The sequence below is a fragment of the Heloderma suspectum genome, chromosome 2 (assembly GCF_057233095.1).
Source record: "Heloderma suspectum isolate Gila_16-S chromosome 2, 16-S_ref, whole genome shotgun sequence".
Lineage (NCBI taxonomy): Eukaryota > Metazoa > Chordata > Lepidosauria > Squamata > Helodermatidae > Heloderma > Heloderma suspectum.
Window position 1 is genome coordinate 320,854,165 of NC_139459.1, and position 17,310 is coordinate 320,871,474.

A 17,310-nucleotide genomic window follows, 5' to 3' on the forward strand; every position below is an offset into this window, starting at 1 on the left:
TTATATACATATATTTTCACTTCTTGTTTTTCAGAACTTTCTTATGCTTGGATCTTCAATGAATACCCATCATTTGTGCAAGAAGATAGTCGGCGATTTGTTTCTCAGGAAACTGGGCATCTCTACATAGCCAAAGTAGAGCCATCTGATGTAGGAAATTACACATGTGTTGTGACCAGTACAATAACAAACACCAAAATTCTTGGCACACCAACACCTTTAGTGCTACGTACTGATGGTATGAGTATGTTCTTATGTGGTATAGCAACTATATGTGGCATTCTGGAATCCATGTTCGTTTTATGCATAATTTTAGGACACTCTTCTTTAACCAAAATGGGTTTTTTTACTAGCTATCATACCTGCACGTTTCCTTGCTTGCTATCATATGTATCATACCTGCACTTCCCTTTGTTGCACCCATTTTCTGAGGTGCAACTTCAGAATGTATGATACTGAAGGGTGAAGGTCTCCTTGCAGTAGATTGCAGCAATATGGTATTTCCTAACAGAGCAATCCTATGGGGCCAGGAAGGAATAATCCACAGTGAGGAACAATCACTTCCAAAGTCCTGCCTGGCTCGTGCCACCTAGGATAGAAGATGTGGAAGACAGCTGGAGGGAAATTAGGGATGCACCCTAATTATGGATCTGCATTTATAGATTGGTTGGACTTTCTTACTGAAGGCTGGTGGCTCCAATTTCGGTAGGGATGGCGGAGAATTTCTCCCCGAATATTCGGGGGGCCGAGCACCAACGCATTCAGCCCCCTGAAATCGGCGGTGAAATTCCCCGCCACCCCCCCAGGATGGGACTTACCTTTGGCGAATGTCCCTCCCGGCGGCGGGTCCTGGCGGCGGTTCGTCGGCCTTTCGTTGGGGGCGGGGGCGGCAGCCGGTCTTCCGACCGGCTGCCGCCGCCGCCATTACAAAGTGTAAAAAAAAAAAAACGTGATAGGCTACGTAACAATTAACGTAGCCTATCATGGCTAGATTTCCAAAGTCAGCCGTGATAGGCTACGTAAATCGTTACGTAGCCTATCACGGGTGACTTTGGAAAAAAAAAACGCGTATGCAAATGGCGGCGCCCTATGGGCGCCGCCATTTGCGTTCCTTATTTGGTCCCGGTAGTCTACGTAAAGATTTAAATCTTTACATAGACTACCGGGACCAAATAAGGAACACAAATGGCAGCGCCCATAGGGCGCCACCATTTGCATACGCACTTTTTTTTCCCCCCAATGTCACCCATGATAGGCTACGTAACGATTTACGTAGCCTATCACGGCTGACTTTGGAAATCTAGCCATGATAGGCTAAGTTAATCATTACGTAGCCTATCATGGGGGGGGTGTTGTTTTTTGTTTTTACACTTTGTTTCACGGCCGGGGAGACGGGGCGCTTCTCCCCGGCCTGAATTTTGGCCGGGCGAGGCGGGACACCTCCCCCCCCTCGCCTGAACTTCGGAGGGAGAAGCGAAGCGCCTCCCCCCCACCGCGAAGCCAAGCTGCGAAAAGGTAAGTGACTTTCGTACATCCCTAGATTTCGGTAGGGCTGTAAATCCATTCTGGGTTTCAGTCAGAACTAGCCAGAATGCTAAAGGAGCTATCCAGCATGCTGAATCCTATCCCCAAATAGGTTCAGCATCTTGGATAGCTCCTTTAGAATTCTGGCTGGTTTTGGCTGAAACCCAGAGTGGATTTACAGTCCCACTGAAATAGGAGCCACCATCTTCCACTGGTCTTTCTACATGTATAATGGATGATATTTGACTGGCAGATGTCTGCCAAGCTTATGGAACTCACATTTCCAGAGGTGTACTACTGGCAATTTTTTTTTTATGGGCATGCTGACAGAGTCCGTGTGTGTGTGTGTGTGTGTGTGTGTTGGGGATGTGTGAATGAGCAAATCCTGAGCTTGTCAAGGTTCTTTGAATTCTACCTCAAAGCTTGTTCTGACTCATGTCCATATCAGATTATGAACTTTGCTTTTTTCTTTACACATGAAAATATGTGTGTATTTTTGAAATGTATGCATTTTTTCCCATTGATCAAAGTATGTTTGTGTAAATTTTCCAAAAGCATTTTTTCATGTGCATTTTTCAAACAGCTTTTTTCACACACCCAAGTCACATTACAAGCTAACAAATGTACAGGCTTTGACTGCAGATTGTGTTTGAGTCCATGTTCAGTCCAGGATAAATTTGGATCAAAAATGAACTGAAATGAATTTCTTATACATCCCTGGTGCACATGCATGAAAAATCAGAGATAATTTCAGTGTGACATAATGAAGGTTCAAAGCTTTTCTCTAGTGAATTCCTATATAATGCAACATCCTCTAAGATAGGAATTAGGCATAAGAAGCACCAGATGGAAATCAGGCCCACTGATAGGGTTGGCGGAGAATTTCTCCCCGAAACTTCAGGGGGCCGAGCGCCAACTTGTTCAGCCCCCCGAAGAAGTTTCGGGGAGAAATTCTCCGCACCCCCCCGCACCCCCCCCCCGGGACGGGACTTACCTTTCCCGAATGTCCCTCCCGGCGGCGGGTCCCGGCGGCGGTTCGTCGGGTCTTCGTCAGGGGCGGGGGCGGCAGCCGATCTTTCGACCGGCTGCCGCTGCCGCCATTCCAATAAAACTAAAAAAAAAAAACGCCCCCGTGATAGGCTACGTGACGATTAACGTAGCCTATCACGGCTAGATTTGCAAAGTCAGCCGTGATAGGCTACGTAAATCGTCACGTAGCCTATCACGGGTGACTTAAAAAAAAAAAAAGCGCGTACGGATAATGGCGGCCCCCATTGGGAGCCGCCATTCACGTTCCTTATTTGGTCGCTGTAGTCTACGTAAAGATTTACGTAGACTACAGCGACCAAATAAGGAACGCGAATGGCGGCTCCCTATGGGGGCCGCCATTTGCGTACGCGCTTTTTTTTTTTTTAAGTCACCCGTGATAGGCTACGTGATGATTTACGTAGCCTATCACGGCTGACTTTGCAGATCTAGCCGTGATAGGCTACGTTAATCGTCACATAGCCTATCACGGGGGCGTTTTTTTTTTTACTTTTTATTTCGCGGCTGGGCGAGGCGAGGCGCCTCCTCCCTGGCCTGAATTTCGGCCGGGCGAGGCGGGAAGCCTCCCCCCCAGCCTGAATTTCAGCCGGGCGAGGCGGGAAGCCTCCCCCCCAGCCTGAATTTCGGCCGGGTGAGGTGGGAAGCCTCCCCCCCCTGGCCTGAACTTCGGGGGGAGAGCAGCGAAGCGCCTCCCCCCCAGCGCGAAAAGCTGCGAGACCAGGTAAGTGGCTTTCGTGCACCCCTACCCACTGATCCAGTTGTTAACCAAAATACAAGAGGAATTTGTGTAGAAACAAATGGCTTTGGAAGCAGTAATCCATCCCTTTCTCAGAGCAGACCTCTTGTATAGTTGCTTACCAAGACTCTAAGATACTAGCCTCTTTTCCTAAGGACCCTTTTCCTTTTCTGAAATAATAGGTATAATGGGGGAATATGAACCCAAAATAGAAGTTCAGTTTCCTGAAACACTTCCTGCTGCTAAAGGCTCAACTGTAAAACTGGAATGCTTTGCCCTTGGAAAGTAAGTCTATTAATTTTTATTAATAATGCAATAATTGGAAACTCAAAAGTTGTGTTTCACAAAAAAGGATGAAGCAAAATAGTTTTGAATATGCCTTATTTCTTTAGCTGTACTTCAGTTGCATATAAATATATATAAGGTAGTGTCACACTATATTATAAACTAAACTACCTCGTACTACCATTACAAATGTGTTAGATTACAAATGTGTTACATTAATAAGCTACTTTCTGCTGCCTTGAATAAAATATATTATGTCATATATTTAAATCTTAACTTTCTCTCTCTCTCTCTCTCACACACACACACACACACATATATATCTATATAGATATATATATTTCATTCTCAGTTTTTGTTAGATATTTACCATGTAAATAATTACTCTTATTAAAAAATCTAGATGATTATGATAATAGTAATTGTAAAAAAAAACATATAGGTCATTTACTGGTTATTCTGCTTTAAGTCTATAAGCCCCATGATGCAGTGTGACTATGAGCAAAACACATGTGTGACAATATCCTGGGGCTACATTAAATAGATTACCTAAGGCACAATCCTATCAAGAAAGGCGGCTGCCTCCGAATTCGGAGGCGACCTCCTATCCAAGGCAAGGCAGGAGAGGCACGGGGGGGATCGTTCCCTCCACACCTCTCCTGCCCTGCTATTTAAGAGAACTTCGGCTATTGGGCGGTATAGAAATGAAATAAATAAAATAAATAATAATAAATTTCTGCTAGACAGCTGTTTTTGGCTGACTAGGTGCAGGGGGGCCAACAGGGAGAGGAGGCTGCGTGTACAACACATAGGATGTGTCATACACACAGCTCCGCTCTCCCCACCATGGAATGCCCCCAGCCCTGCCCCTTTTCAGTCCCTCCGTGCTCCTCTTGCGAGCACTGTCTTGGAGGCAGCGTGGACCTGGGGGGAGGTTGGTTTTCCGGGAACCGACCTCGGAGCGCGGGGTCCAAAGTTGGTTTCCAGAAAAGAGCATATCCTGTGGCCCTCTAGACAGTATCTAGTGGCCATAGGATTGCTCCCGTAAGAAAACAGTGAACTATGGCAGCATGTATTATATTGGCAGAAATCTGCTGCTTATGAATGGAAAATAAAAATGGAAATTGAATATCTCCTGAGAGTTTCAACAGACTAAAGACTAAAACATTCACATTTTGATGATTGAAGACAGAGAGTATCTTCCTCCTACCTAGGATTACTGTAGTTGGGACTCCTGCCACTAGGTCTTCAGAAAGAGCTGGGCCTAGGGCTATTGGGGTGCAAGAAGCCCTGCTGGGTTGATCAGGCAAGGTTCAGGTTCCTCAGAAGCAACATAATGCTTGCCAATCATAAATTCAGTATCCCTATTATATTTGGGATTTGAAGAGGGCTCTAGGGCCAGGCCACACAGAAATCTTGGGTCATAATCATATGTTTTATCCCATTGTCTCAGCCTTAGATAATGAGATTCCAACTCTGGATTCCCAGATACAGCCAATGAACATATGGCAAGTTTTCCAGAATTAATCAGCCCCATGGTTATCTAAAAATTACCAAAGATTGTAAACGCTTTCTCATGTATAACTCCTGTGATATTTTGTGATGTTGCTTTTTAAAATCAAGTTATTTATCTTAAAAGGCCTTGATTTCATTTCTTTTTGGCAGCCCAGTACCTCGGATTAACTGGAGAAGAACTGATGGGATGCCATTTCCAAGCAAAGTAATGCTGAGGAAATTCAGTGGCATGATTGAAATCCCCAATTTCCAACAAGAAGATGCTGGTCTTTATGAGTGCATTACTGAAAACTCTAGAGGGAAAAATGTTGCAAGGGGACGCCTCACATATTATGGTAAGAAACTTCTTTAATAAAGAAATGAAATAGTTGCAACTTCATGAAATAATAAAAAGGTGTTTGTCGGGGGGAGGAATCTCTATAAATTTAAAGAGACTTGTTAACATTCTTTTTTCCCCTTTAAGCAGCCTAGGAAGCTTTGGCTTTAAGTGGAAAAATGGCAGGGGGAAAGAAAGATGGCTGCTTAACTCTTTTCTTTCTGACTTCCTCCAGCATTTTAGAGTGCAAAAAAAAGAAGAAGACTGAAGAGAAAGATTAACACTGCCATCCTATGCAGGGTTACATCCCACTGTGTGCAATACTGCTCAATCCCAAGTAAATATGCATAGGATTGCAGCTTCAACAGGCTTTCCACCACCCAAGGTTGCATCCTCCCATGGTAGCATGTTATTTTTTCTAGAGTTCAGAGGCTGTTATATCCATCTTCCACCACGTGTCTACTTTGGCTCTTAGGTTATTCTTATTTCAGTGCTGTTAAAATGCACCCAATTTTCAATGTAGTTTGGAAGTGCACTTCAATGCATTTCCTGGAGGAAAAGGACTTGGGGTCACGGTGTTGCATCCCCTGGTAGCTTCCTGATTATTTCAGACTATTTTAAAATACTCTAAGCAGGGCTGCCTTTGAAGTTGTTTGGAAGTGGCAGGAAGCTGAAACTGTAGCAGCCAAACTGATTTCTGGTAATCATCATAGAGTGATCATCATACTGATTTTGTACTATCTTCACAGGCAGCCTATTTGCTTCCATGCTCAGTCCAAATTGCTACTAGTAGTGCTTACTTTTTCAGCCTAGGCTGAGGATATTTGAGGGGTAGCCTTCTCCTGTATATATATCCTACCATACACACACCTTAAATCCCATCCATTAAACTGGTGGCCATCTCAGATCGTACGTTTGCTGTAGTCATCTCCAAGTTTTCAAATCAGCTGCCTGTTGAGGCTCAACTTCAGAGGTTTTTGATCTTGACAGATTTTAAATGAGATGTAATTGGTTGATTCTTTAGAGAAGCTTTCTGCACTGATTGTGCCTTTTCAGTTTTATTTGTCTTGGCTGCTGTATGGTTTCCAGTCATGTTTTCTTTTTTATTGATTTTATATGTATTTTGATTTAAATTGTTGTTTTCTGCCTTGAGAATCTTTATTCTTGAAAGCTGTGTTATAAATCTTTTAATAAATAAAGTGGAATTCTAGGGAAACTGCCAACTGTTTCATCTGCTTTTGCTGTGGATGTGCTCTAGGAACAATGAAACAGCATCAGATCAAATCTGAACTGTATTTTGGTGGGCCTGTCAGTACTGATATTTTGTTTTTCTCTGCTACATGAAGCCTCTGTAGTGGGATCCCTCAGGCCTTTATTTGCCTCCCCCCATGCTTTTTCATATCTACATGAAACTGCTGGGAGAGGTTGCCCAGATGGATAGAGTGAAGTGTCATCAGTATGCAGATGACACTCAACTATATCTCTCATTGTCATCAAATCCATGTGAGGAAGTGGCGCTTAGACTCAGTAATGGGCTGGATGAAGGCCAATAAACTGAGAATCAATGAATCCAGGCAAGATGGTGGTTATGTTAGTTGATGGTTCATCTGTCCTGTCAAGTGGCATTCAACCTGTTCTAAACGGGATTGCACAGCCCTAGAAGGAACAGAGTCATAGTCTGGGGGTGCTTGTAACGTTCCTCCCCTGGGTTCTACCTTCTTCAGGTTCCACATGATGAAACTGAGAAGAAACCCCACTCAGGACATCTGCCTCTGCTGGGTCAGTTATCCTCATTGACACACAGCTTCAGCCCCTTTTACTCTCTGGGTTAAAGAGTCACCCAATATGCCTAATTGGTTCCCTCCACCCAATACAGGAGAAGTAACAAAGAAATATGTTTTTTCTAATTGTGGCACGATAAAGCAAACCAACGTGTGGGATTTTGTAGTTAAAAATGAAACAAATAAATACAAGAAGAGTTGTATATTATTATTAATCAATCTATGCTTGGTTTACTAGCCTACCTACCTACTTTACACCTTCTAAATACTATTCCCCAAAATCCCACCCACTAGATGTAGCTTCCTCAATCCCCAAGGCCCTATCTGAGGAGTTAACTGTCAGCTCTCTCCTTTTAAAACCTCAGCATTCTCTCTCTCTGTCACACACACACACACACACGTCTCCCACCTTTCACTCACTCCCAAATGCTCTTTTAACCCTAAGTTATCTGGGTTGCACTTAAGGTTGCAAGGATATACATTAATATAACAAACATATGTTACAGTGGCCTTCTGTCTATCCCATCAGCCAGGACAGCTAGGCTGGTGAGGACTAGGGAGAGGGCCTTTTCTGTGGTGGCCCCCACACTGTGGAATTCCCTCCCTAGTGACCTCCAGCATGCCCCCTCTTTGATGACCTTCCGTCGGGCTTTAAAAACCTGACGGGCATTTGGGGTGGGTTAGGGTTTTTTAGAGCAGTGTTGTTTTGTTATGTTGTTTTGTTCATTAGTATTAATGATACAATTTGTAAATTAAATTTGTAAATTTGTTATTAGTATTGTACACCGCCTAGAGTGGCCAGGTAGCCAGTCAGATGGGCGGCTAATAAATCTAATAAATAATAAACCTAATAAATAAAGTGCCTTTTATCAGCTTCAGCTGATATACCAGCTGCAATCCTACCTGGACCGATATAGCCTGGCTACAGTTATCTTTGCACTGGTAACCTCCTGCCTGGATTATTGCACTTTGTTTTATGTGGGGCTACCTCTGAAGTCATTCCAGAAACTTCAGTTACTTCAGAATAGAGCAACAAGCTGCTTACTGAGACAGGCCATTTTGAACACATTATTCAGAGTGTGGGCAGGGTGATATGGGAGAAGGTGGTCCTTCAACTAGTCTGAGCCCAAACCATTTCTGCCTTTAATAATTAAAACCAGCACTTTAAATTGGGCTTGGAAATGCACTGGCAACTAATGCTGTTTGCACAGTATCAGTGTCACATGAACTGATGGCCCGGCCCCCACCGATAGCTGGGCAGCTGAAGTTTCTGAAATATCTTCAAAGGTAGACCCGCATACAACACTTTACATTACACCAGCCTGGATGTCACCAGTGCATGAATAACTGAGACAAGATCCTTCCTCATCAGATAGGGTCGCACTGGTGTACCAGCCTAAACTGGTAAAAAGTACTCTTGGCCACTGCTGCCAGCTGAGCTTCCCCAGTTAGCGCTGAGTACAGGAGCACATCCAAACTATGCACTTGCTTCTTCAGGGGGAGTGCACCCCTAAGACAGATGTAATCCTCTAGTCAGATCATTTGGTTTCCATACCCGCATGGCTGAACTCTTGGGTGCACCTGAACTAGCTCTTTGTATCTGTGAAGGAACAGAGCTGTCCTTCATTTTTGTATTTTGGTTAATTTTAGGATATTATGGTGTTAAATTTTGTGTGTGTGCTGGTCAAATTCAGCCAAAAGGTTAATAGTTTAGAGTTCACATGTTTAGTTAGTTAAAATGTGGAGCTCAGGAAGTTTTACTCAGGAACCCAGGAGATGATGAGGTTCAACAAAAGGTCAGATGGAGAGAGAAGAGTTTAGAACTTGGGAAACAGAAATGTAGTTAGGAGAAATGAATAAGAAACTATCCTCCCCATTGGTTGGAGTTGGGGAAGAAAAATATATAGTTTTAAGTAGGGATGGCAGAGAATTCCGCCATGGACTCCAATGAGGCCGGATTCCAAAGAATCTGGGCCCCCGGAGTCTGTGCCGGAACGGACCACTCACCTCTGCCACCCCGCAAAGTTCGCACCAGCCGGATCCTACCTGCCGCCGGCCGGGTCTGGATCCATCCGCTCACTCTGCTGCCATCCGCTGCCAGTCTTCGTAAAGATTTACGTAGCCTATCATGGCAAAGAGCAGGGACGCAAATGGCATCCGCTACACCGGACACCATTTGCGTCCACAGATTGGCAGCGGACGGAAGTCCGGCAGCAGACGGACCCGGCCGGCGGCTCCGCAGACTCACCGCAGAGCGGAGCCAGCTGGAGGAACGGATCGCCTCCCCCCCATGGACCCCCAGCAGACTCGGGTGAGTGGGGTTTGTACATCCCTAGTTTTAAGAGAAAAAAACATATGTAGAAAGACTGAAGAGCAGAAAGAAGGGAGAGTGAAACAGATTGAAAGAAGCCCAGAGTCCTTGAGAAAATAAGAAGTCAGAATTGCTGAAACTGGAGAACTGGTTAAGAGAACTGGACCAATGACAATATCAATAAGCATCCTTGGATGAGGGATATATCACTGGGCATGATCCAAAAGAACTGCTTGCCTGGGTAACAACTGACTATTGTCAGGAGCTGCCCCCTTTCAGCATGCAGCTCCTTTGCTGAGGGAAATGCACTGGCTGCTTATTTGCTACCAGGCCAGGTTAAAGTTTTGGTACTAGTTTATAAAGGCCTAAACTTCTTGGGACCAGGATACCTGAGAGAGTGGCTTCTCTCTTATTAACCTGCCCAGTCACTGAGGTCATCAGATGTCATGCTCCTGGAGGTTCCACATGGACCTATGGCTCAACTGTAGTCCACCCACAGAAGAGCCTTCAGTGTGATGGCCCCCTTTCCATGGAACTCCCTTTCTCTGGAGATCATGCAGGTGCCAACATTGTGCTGTTTTTGGTGTGTCCTGAACACATCTATATTTCAGGAAGCTTTCCTTGACTGACCAATCATAGTTCTTACTGGTATCCTGTTTTTAAAAATAACAAATTTTTAATATGGTGTTTTATTCTTTTTTTTATCTTTTATTGTTCACTGTTCTGGAATCTATTTGAGATGTGGAGGGGTATATAAATGTTGCAAATAAATACACAATAAACAAACAAACAGATTGCGTTTCTGGAAGAGCAGCCCTCCACTGCTGCACAGCAAGCTGACTTTAAAACTAGACCTGGATAAAATAGGGACACAGTCTACTTAGGTTCGCTGTGTGTGTTTATCCCTGGTTGTTTTATTGCCCATATTGGGGTGGAGTGGGGTTGGTGTTGTGTGTATTGTGTCCATTCAGATTTTAAAACTTTTTTATCAACATTTTTCTTCAAATAAAATGTAAACGTTGTTACCCACCCCATGTTTAATAGCTATTAGCCAATAGCTGAGGCTCAGAGGGTTTAAAGGCTGGTTTCGTGCAGGTAGCGAGAGAGAGAAAAGATGTTCACCTGGCTGGCAGCTGTGGAAAATTCCACAGGAAGGGAAGGGCAAATAGGAGTGTGGTCACACTACTTTTCCTATTTTCCCTTCCATTCATGGAGCAGGGTATTGCTGGACCATGAGGGTATCCACAGAAAGTGTTTGGTTTGCATTCATAACAGTGAGTGACCCACAGAACAATCTTAACTGAGATCGGGGGGGGGGGTGAACAACATGGTGGATCTACTGCCACTTCTGAAGCCCTGCTGTCTTGCACCTGTGCCAGAGCAGAAGGTGTGGGGGAGTGATTTTGCTGGGCTTTTCAGCCCAGCACACCTTCCCACTTTTAATTTGACCCTATTGAAAGCAATAAGGGCAGGGGAAATTAGCCATGCAGCTCCAGGCTGGTGTAGACCAGGCACCCCTCAAATTGAAAGGGGGCCATGCTCTACCTCACCCCCCAGAATGCCCCATTTCAGGGCCCTAAGCCTGTTAAAGCTGATGAGAACACTACCAACAGTAGCTTTCTGTTTACAGAGCTTTCTGCAGGCACAGCAGGGACCTCCACAGTTTTGGACCCTGCCTTTGGCAGAGCTCGTTTCTGCCAGCAGAGGAGCACACCTTCCAGCAGGCAATATCAGAGGAATAGGTCCGCTTTCTAAGATAGGATTGAGACCTAGCACTTTGCTTGTAGCAGTAGAGTTTGTGAATCCTTATGTAATGCAATATTGACAATGCTGTATGAAGAAACACAGCAAATTAATTAGCTGCTGCAATGGAATCCTTAGCTATCTGCAGATGGCATTTTATTTCTGTGATGCAAAGGTCACAGTTTCCCAGTAGCCCCACAAGCTGGCTATAGCACACCATGTCTGGAAGCCATGCTTTGTTGTTGTTTTATTTAATGGTTTTCTAAAGTGCTTTTGTGAATGTTAAAAGCATGTTGCTTTCCGTTGCTTTTTTTAAAGTCATCATTGCTTTGAAAGAAGTTAATATGAGAGAAAATGTAATATGTAGGAAATAGATGCCAAACAGCAAGAGAATCTCCTGTGTATTTTAAAGTATGCACCCACTGAATGCCAACAAAGCATATAGCTACTTTCTTAATATAAAACTGTTTTACACAAGCCAAGTGGTAACAGACAATTTTTGTAAGAGATCACTCCCAAACAAATATAACTTCCTTTGTAGAATGGCAACTTAAAGAATGTTTTTCTTCCAATTGGAAATAGTTTACACTGCATAAAGGAGACACACAAGAAAGCACCCAAGAATATTTTCTTCACAGAATATTTTCATCATTACTCCATAAAGTTATATAGCACTACAGCTTGTTTTTACAGCTTACCATAAAGTGGCTAAGGCTTCACTATCATACATGCACACATAGGCCACAGTTCAACACAGCCTCAACCTATGCATGTTCATAGATGTAAATGTGCATATGTTTGGGTACTGAAATCAATGCCCATTGAAATAATTGAACTTATGCCCACTGAAATTAGCAGGCTTAAGTGTGCCTATCTCTGTCCTAGATGTGGTCATTATAAATATACAGGTACACACCATCACGGCCCTACTGTGAATAGAAGGAATAGAATTATGCCAGTCATATGTGAATAATCTTCACACGGCTTAAATAAATAAGATGGAATGTTTTAGCAGATATTTGAATTGTGAAAGCATTTGTCTCTGGTTCACCAAATAGTTATTTCATGCTTATTTAGGCACAAAAGTACATATGCTGTATCTGTCACACACAGAGTACTAGCAGCTGTATTAAGAAAAGAGTGCAACCATATCGAAGACAGTGCAGTGCACATTTCATTCCACTGAAAGTTTCAAAAACCAAAAGGGAGCTGGGCCAGGATTCCCAATAGTCTGAAAAATTACAGCGTAGCTGTCACAAATCCCTATTTCCAAATCCATGTATGAATTTTAGGAACCTTCATGTAATTAAGATAGCAAAAGGAAAAGGGGCCGACCAAGGGCAAGATGGATGGATGATATTCTGAAGGTGACGGACTCGACCTTGGGGGAGCTGGGGATGGCGACGGCCGACAGGAAGCTCTGGCGTGGGCTGGTCCATGAAGTCACGAAGAGTCGGAAGCGACTGACCGAATAAACAACAACAAAAGCTAAGATAGTAGTATCACAGCATATACCATTATATTGTGTCTAGGCTGATGGATCACTAAGATTTGCCCCGGACCTTCCTCTGGCTTATTAACCCCAGTTCCTCTAACTTGTTACCTCTCTCTCTCTCTCTCTCTCTCTCTCTCTCTCTCTCTCCCACCCCTCTCTCCAGAAGGACCAATTTCTCCAATATGAACCTGCACCTTAACTTAGATCTCCAAATAAGGATGTTCTCCAGATGCCCAAACTTTAGCAGATAGCTATTTAATGTAGGGCCTTTATTTCTGAATTCCCTCCCCCAGATGAAAAAGCAAAACACTGGGGACTGTAACTTCTGGTCTTTTAGATGCCAGGTCAAGAAAATCCTGTTTTAACACAATTTTATATTAAATAGCTGCAACTGTTTTTCTTGGTATTTTATGCTTGTGTTTTTGTATGGTTTAGCTGTTCTAGGTGTTTTTGTAGGTTTTAATTTTGACTAAAGTTTTAAACTACCTTGAGCACTTAGTGGAAAGGTATAAGTATACATTTTAAGGCTGAAATCAAGAAGTTCCATTGGAGTAAGTCTCATTGAATCTAATGGGGTTTACTTCTGAGTAGACATGTATAGGATTGTGCAATACATTTATAAATATTGCAACCTAAAGGAAAAACAGGTCTCCCATCGCACCCCTCCAAGTTCTGAACACATGCCTAGCAGTGTGCCACTTATAATGTATTTACTTAAGAATTACAGGAAATATGGCTTTAAAAAAACTAGGATATATCATTGCATAATTTATTATTTCTCTTTATCAACTTTTGGGTAGTTAGCAAAGCACTCTTAATTTTGTGAACAGAAAACAAATAACATTATAATGACCCCCAGAAATGTAGCCAACGCACAACACTACCCTCTCTTTGAGTGCCCTAACACAGTGAAAAGGAGGGAATATAAAAAGGGGATATATACAATTCATAATAAATAATCTTGTTAGTAGAAGTTCAAACAATGGTAAAGGATTTTGTGATCTCAGATATATAGACTATATGTATAGAATGCATCCTATACCTGCATCTCACTGGATTGATTCTCACATTGTTTCCCTTGTGGATTATCTGTTATCTCTAGTTTCTCACAAGGATATGAGAAGAAAGCAGAACATAAGTCCAGAGAATACTATCCTGTCCCTGTTTCTGTAGCTATATGCTATTAGGTTTATACATGCTTCCTTAGTTCCAAAAAAACCCACCTCAAAACATCAACATGGGCAGGAGTTTTTCTTTTCGTTTTCTGGCAATATCCCACCCACTGCATCCTACTATCTTCTATGGTAGGCTCTTGAGGAATGCTTCAAATGGAAGATAGGAAGCTACTCTTACTGAGTCAGCTCACTGGTTCACCTAGCTCAGTATTGTGTTCACTGACTGGCAATGGCAGTCCAGGAGTTCAGGCAAGAGTCTTCCTCAGCCATCTTTGGACATGCCAAGGACTGAACCTGGGACTTTTGGCATGCAAAGCATGTGCTCTACCACTCAACTTCAGCTTTTCCCCTTGGTAGTTTTGCCTAAGGAATTACATTTTATTGGGCCTTTTTTGATAATGTAATATTTAGAACCTCTATCCTTTCCAATTACTGTCCCTAGCAATGAAACGAATACTACTTATCCCAAGGTAAAAAACCAATGACTGAAAATACAGCATCATGGTTTAAAGTCCCCCAACAGATTTGATAGTTCATCTAAGACTTGTTTGGGGATTCAGTTTCAGTGTTGATATACCAGGCATAAATGACCTTCTCATATGTTAAAGGGATGCAGAATTTACTTTATTGGTCCTCCACTGTAATCCATGTGACAGGATTAACCAATTTTATTTAATCTTTTCCTGCTTTGACATTTACTTGGGTGATACATGTAGAACACCAACCTGTTTATATTTAGAAACTGTATACTTATAATTAGGTTTTCCCATCTCTTTCTCCAAACTGGGAGATTTTCTTAATGCTTTTCATAATTGAGGATGATATCGCCTTGTCACTCAAAATATTAACTTGTCACCGTATGAGATATCACAGCTTAGAAATCTTCTGAGTAAGCCAAACTATTTGCAAATGTATCTTCCAGCAAAATGGCAATGTCAACTTTTCTGAACTTCTGGTAAGAAGTAATGATGAGAAGCCTCACCTGTCATATTTAAGGCCTTAAGATATCCTCTATCTCCTTCAATTCATCAACAAATTGGTGGGGTTTTGTTCTTTACTGGAAATAAATTTCTGTGAACTAGGAATCAACCTACATAACAAAAACTAAATTGTTCAAATCTAGACTTTAACAGACCTAAAAAGTGTTTAATGACAGCACAGATCTCTGCAATGTAATACAGACCCTAAGTCCCTCAGTGTAATGATACCAGACACAGCAACAAGATGAAACAAGATGAAAAGATAATGAGGGAGCAATGCTATCCGGGTTGGCAGTTGCCTCCGAGACTGCCTATACAGTGCAGGGTGGGAGGAATGGCGAGGAGTGGATCTCCTCCTTACTCCCCCCACCCAGCTTTCGCAGCTAGACAGCCGATTTTGGCTGTCTAGCCATGGGACCTCAGAGTGTGGGAAACGGCAGCCGGACAACACATAGGATGTGTCGTACCAGCATTCCCGACTTCCTCGTCCTGGCATGCCCCCAGGAACACCCCGTTTTTGCCGCTTTGCGCTTCTCTTCCAAGCACAGAGTGCGGGACTGTTCCGTGCTGCCTATGAGGCGGCGGGGGGGGGGGATGGAGGCCGGTTCTCAGGGAACCAACCTCAGAGTGTGGGCTCCAAGGTTGGTTCCCGGAAACCAACCTATCCTGTGGCCGTCTAGCCACTGACTAACAGCCATAGGATTGCGCCCTAAGTGTCTTAAATCTCACCACCAGTGATCATCAGTCCCATGAAGAAGATACTGAAGAGCTTGACTTATTTTACTATATTCACAGTATAAATCCATAATTACATGAACAAGTACTTTTCATATGCATGTACTTGAGTACAGATATCAAGTACAAAAACCATACAGCCCTCATCAAGTGTTAATACAGCCCAATCCATAATCCAGAAATTTGGGCATAAATGTGCCTAAATCTTCCCCCTCTCTTATGGAGAGAGTCATCCCCAATGGAACAAACCTTTTGTCAGAAGTGAATCATTGATCCAGTCCATTAAAAGCAATAATGAAAGCAATAGCAGCAGACACAGATAGGAATCAAGAACAGTTTAAAATACATTTAAAACCAATATTAAAAATGTCAAACTCCATTAAAGTCCTGTGCAAATAGTAGTGTTTTCAACTGGCATCTAAAAGCCATCAGGGAAGTTGCTGATTAAATGGAAAATAGAAAGACCTTCCACAATCAAGACATCACAACAATATTCTTGCAATATTAGTGGGTGGTGAAATGTAGCCAAAATATATCTCTTTGTTCCCATCACAATATAAAACTCTATGGTATCATTTTCATCATTATGGGGGTTGATTTTGGAAAGCACTGAAGCATGAGATTAACTTTAAATATGTGGTTAATTACCCCTGATTCCACAGGGATTTCACCCCATACTTGAATCTTTTACTGAATAAGCATTATGGGTGCTTAACTTTAAATACTGCAAGACCTTTGGATAACTTACCTTGTTTCCCAGTTATTGCAAACTGCTATGCACAAACCAATGGCAATGTAATGTATACATAATTTTTAATATAACTTTGGTTGCTTTACTATTCCAACACAATTTCAAAATTGTTAATTAAAATAGAGAGTTAGAACAAATATTCTTGGCTCTTTTGCACTATCACCAAGATCAAACTAATCCTATTAATTATTGCTCAGCAGACACTCTGATACCAAATTGACAACAATTCTTAACATTTTAAAAAAAATGGCATTCACTGCTTTTGAATTCTCTTCATTTTTGGTTCAGTTGAGATCATGGATTTAAGTTGTATGTAATAGTTTGATTAGGATTTTACAGTTTAGAGAGCTAGGGTTCTAGGTTTGGCTGTGTGATGATGGTGAGCTGTAGCAAGTAATTTATAGGGCCCTGGAAACAGTTGACACCGAGTCAGCAAAGTCAAAGCAAAACATGAGAAAACTCCTGTCATGCACTGGATGTCCGGATCTAGGAGGATTTGAAATGAAAGTATCTTGGTCTGTGAACCACCACTCACAAACCACAGGATTGCTCTTCTAGGCTCTACTGCTTCTACTTCCATGAAGCCACATTGATTTCTAGCTTGGCATGTCTATATTTCCAGGTCAAGCTGGGGCCCTTGGCTGAGCAACAGTCCAGTTGGTTCCTGCTGTATATTTCCAGTCTGTGTTCCCTGCTTCCAGGCTATTGGTTCTTCCTAATTCTGGCTCTGCCCTTATACTGCATACTGTGAATGGACTTCCACCTGATTAGCTATTCCTGACCTAGGGTCCAGTTAATAGATCTTCTCGCTCTGATTACTTACCCAGTTTCAGATTTTGGCTTTCTACTCCCTCTGGCTCCATTGTGGCTCTCTTGCAAATATGTTGCAGCAGTCCACTGGGCTCTACTACCTCTT

At 42.7% G+C, this 17,310-nt stretch overlaps 1 protein-coding gene across 1 annotated transcript in view; it reads left to right on the plus strand.

Annotated features, from left to right (window-relative positions):
• CNTN3 (contactin 3) overlaps positions 1-17,310 on the plus strand; it is a 393,326-nt gene that overhangs the window by 283,927 nt on the left and 92,089 nt on the right. The window contains exons 4-6 of the mRNA XM_084832495.1: positions 35-238; positions 3,490-3,592; positions 5,258-5,442. Coding sequence (XP_084688621.1) covers positions 35-238; positions 3,490-3,592; positions 5,258-5,442 — 492 coding nt within the window. The remainder of the gene's footprint in view (positions 1-34; positions 239-3,489; positions 3,593-5,257; positions 5,443-17,310) is intronic.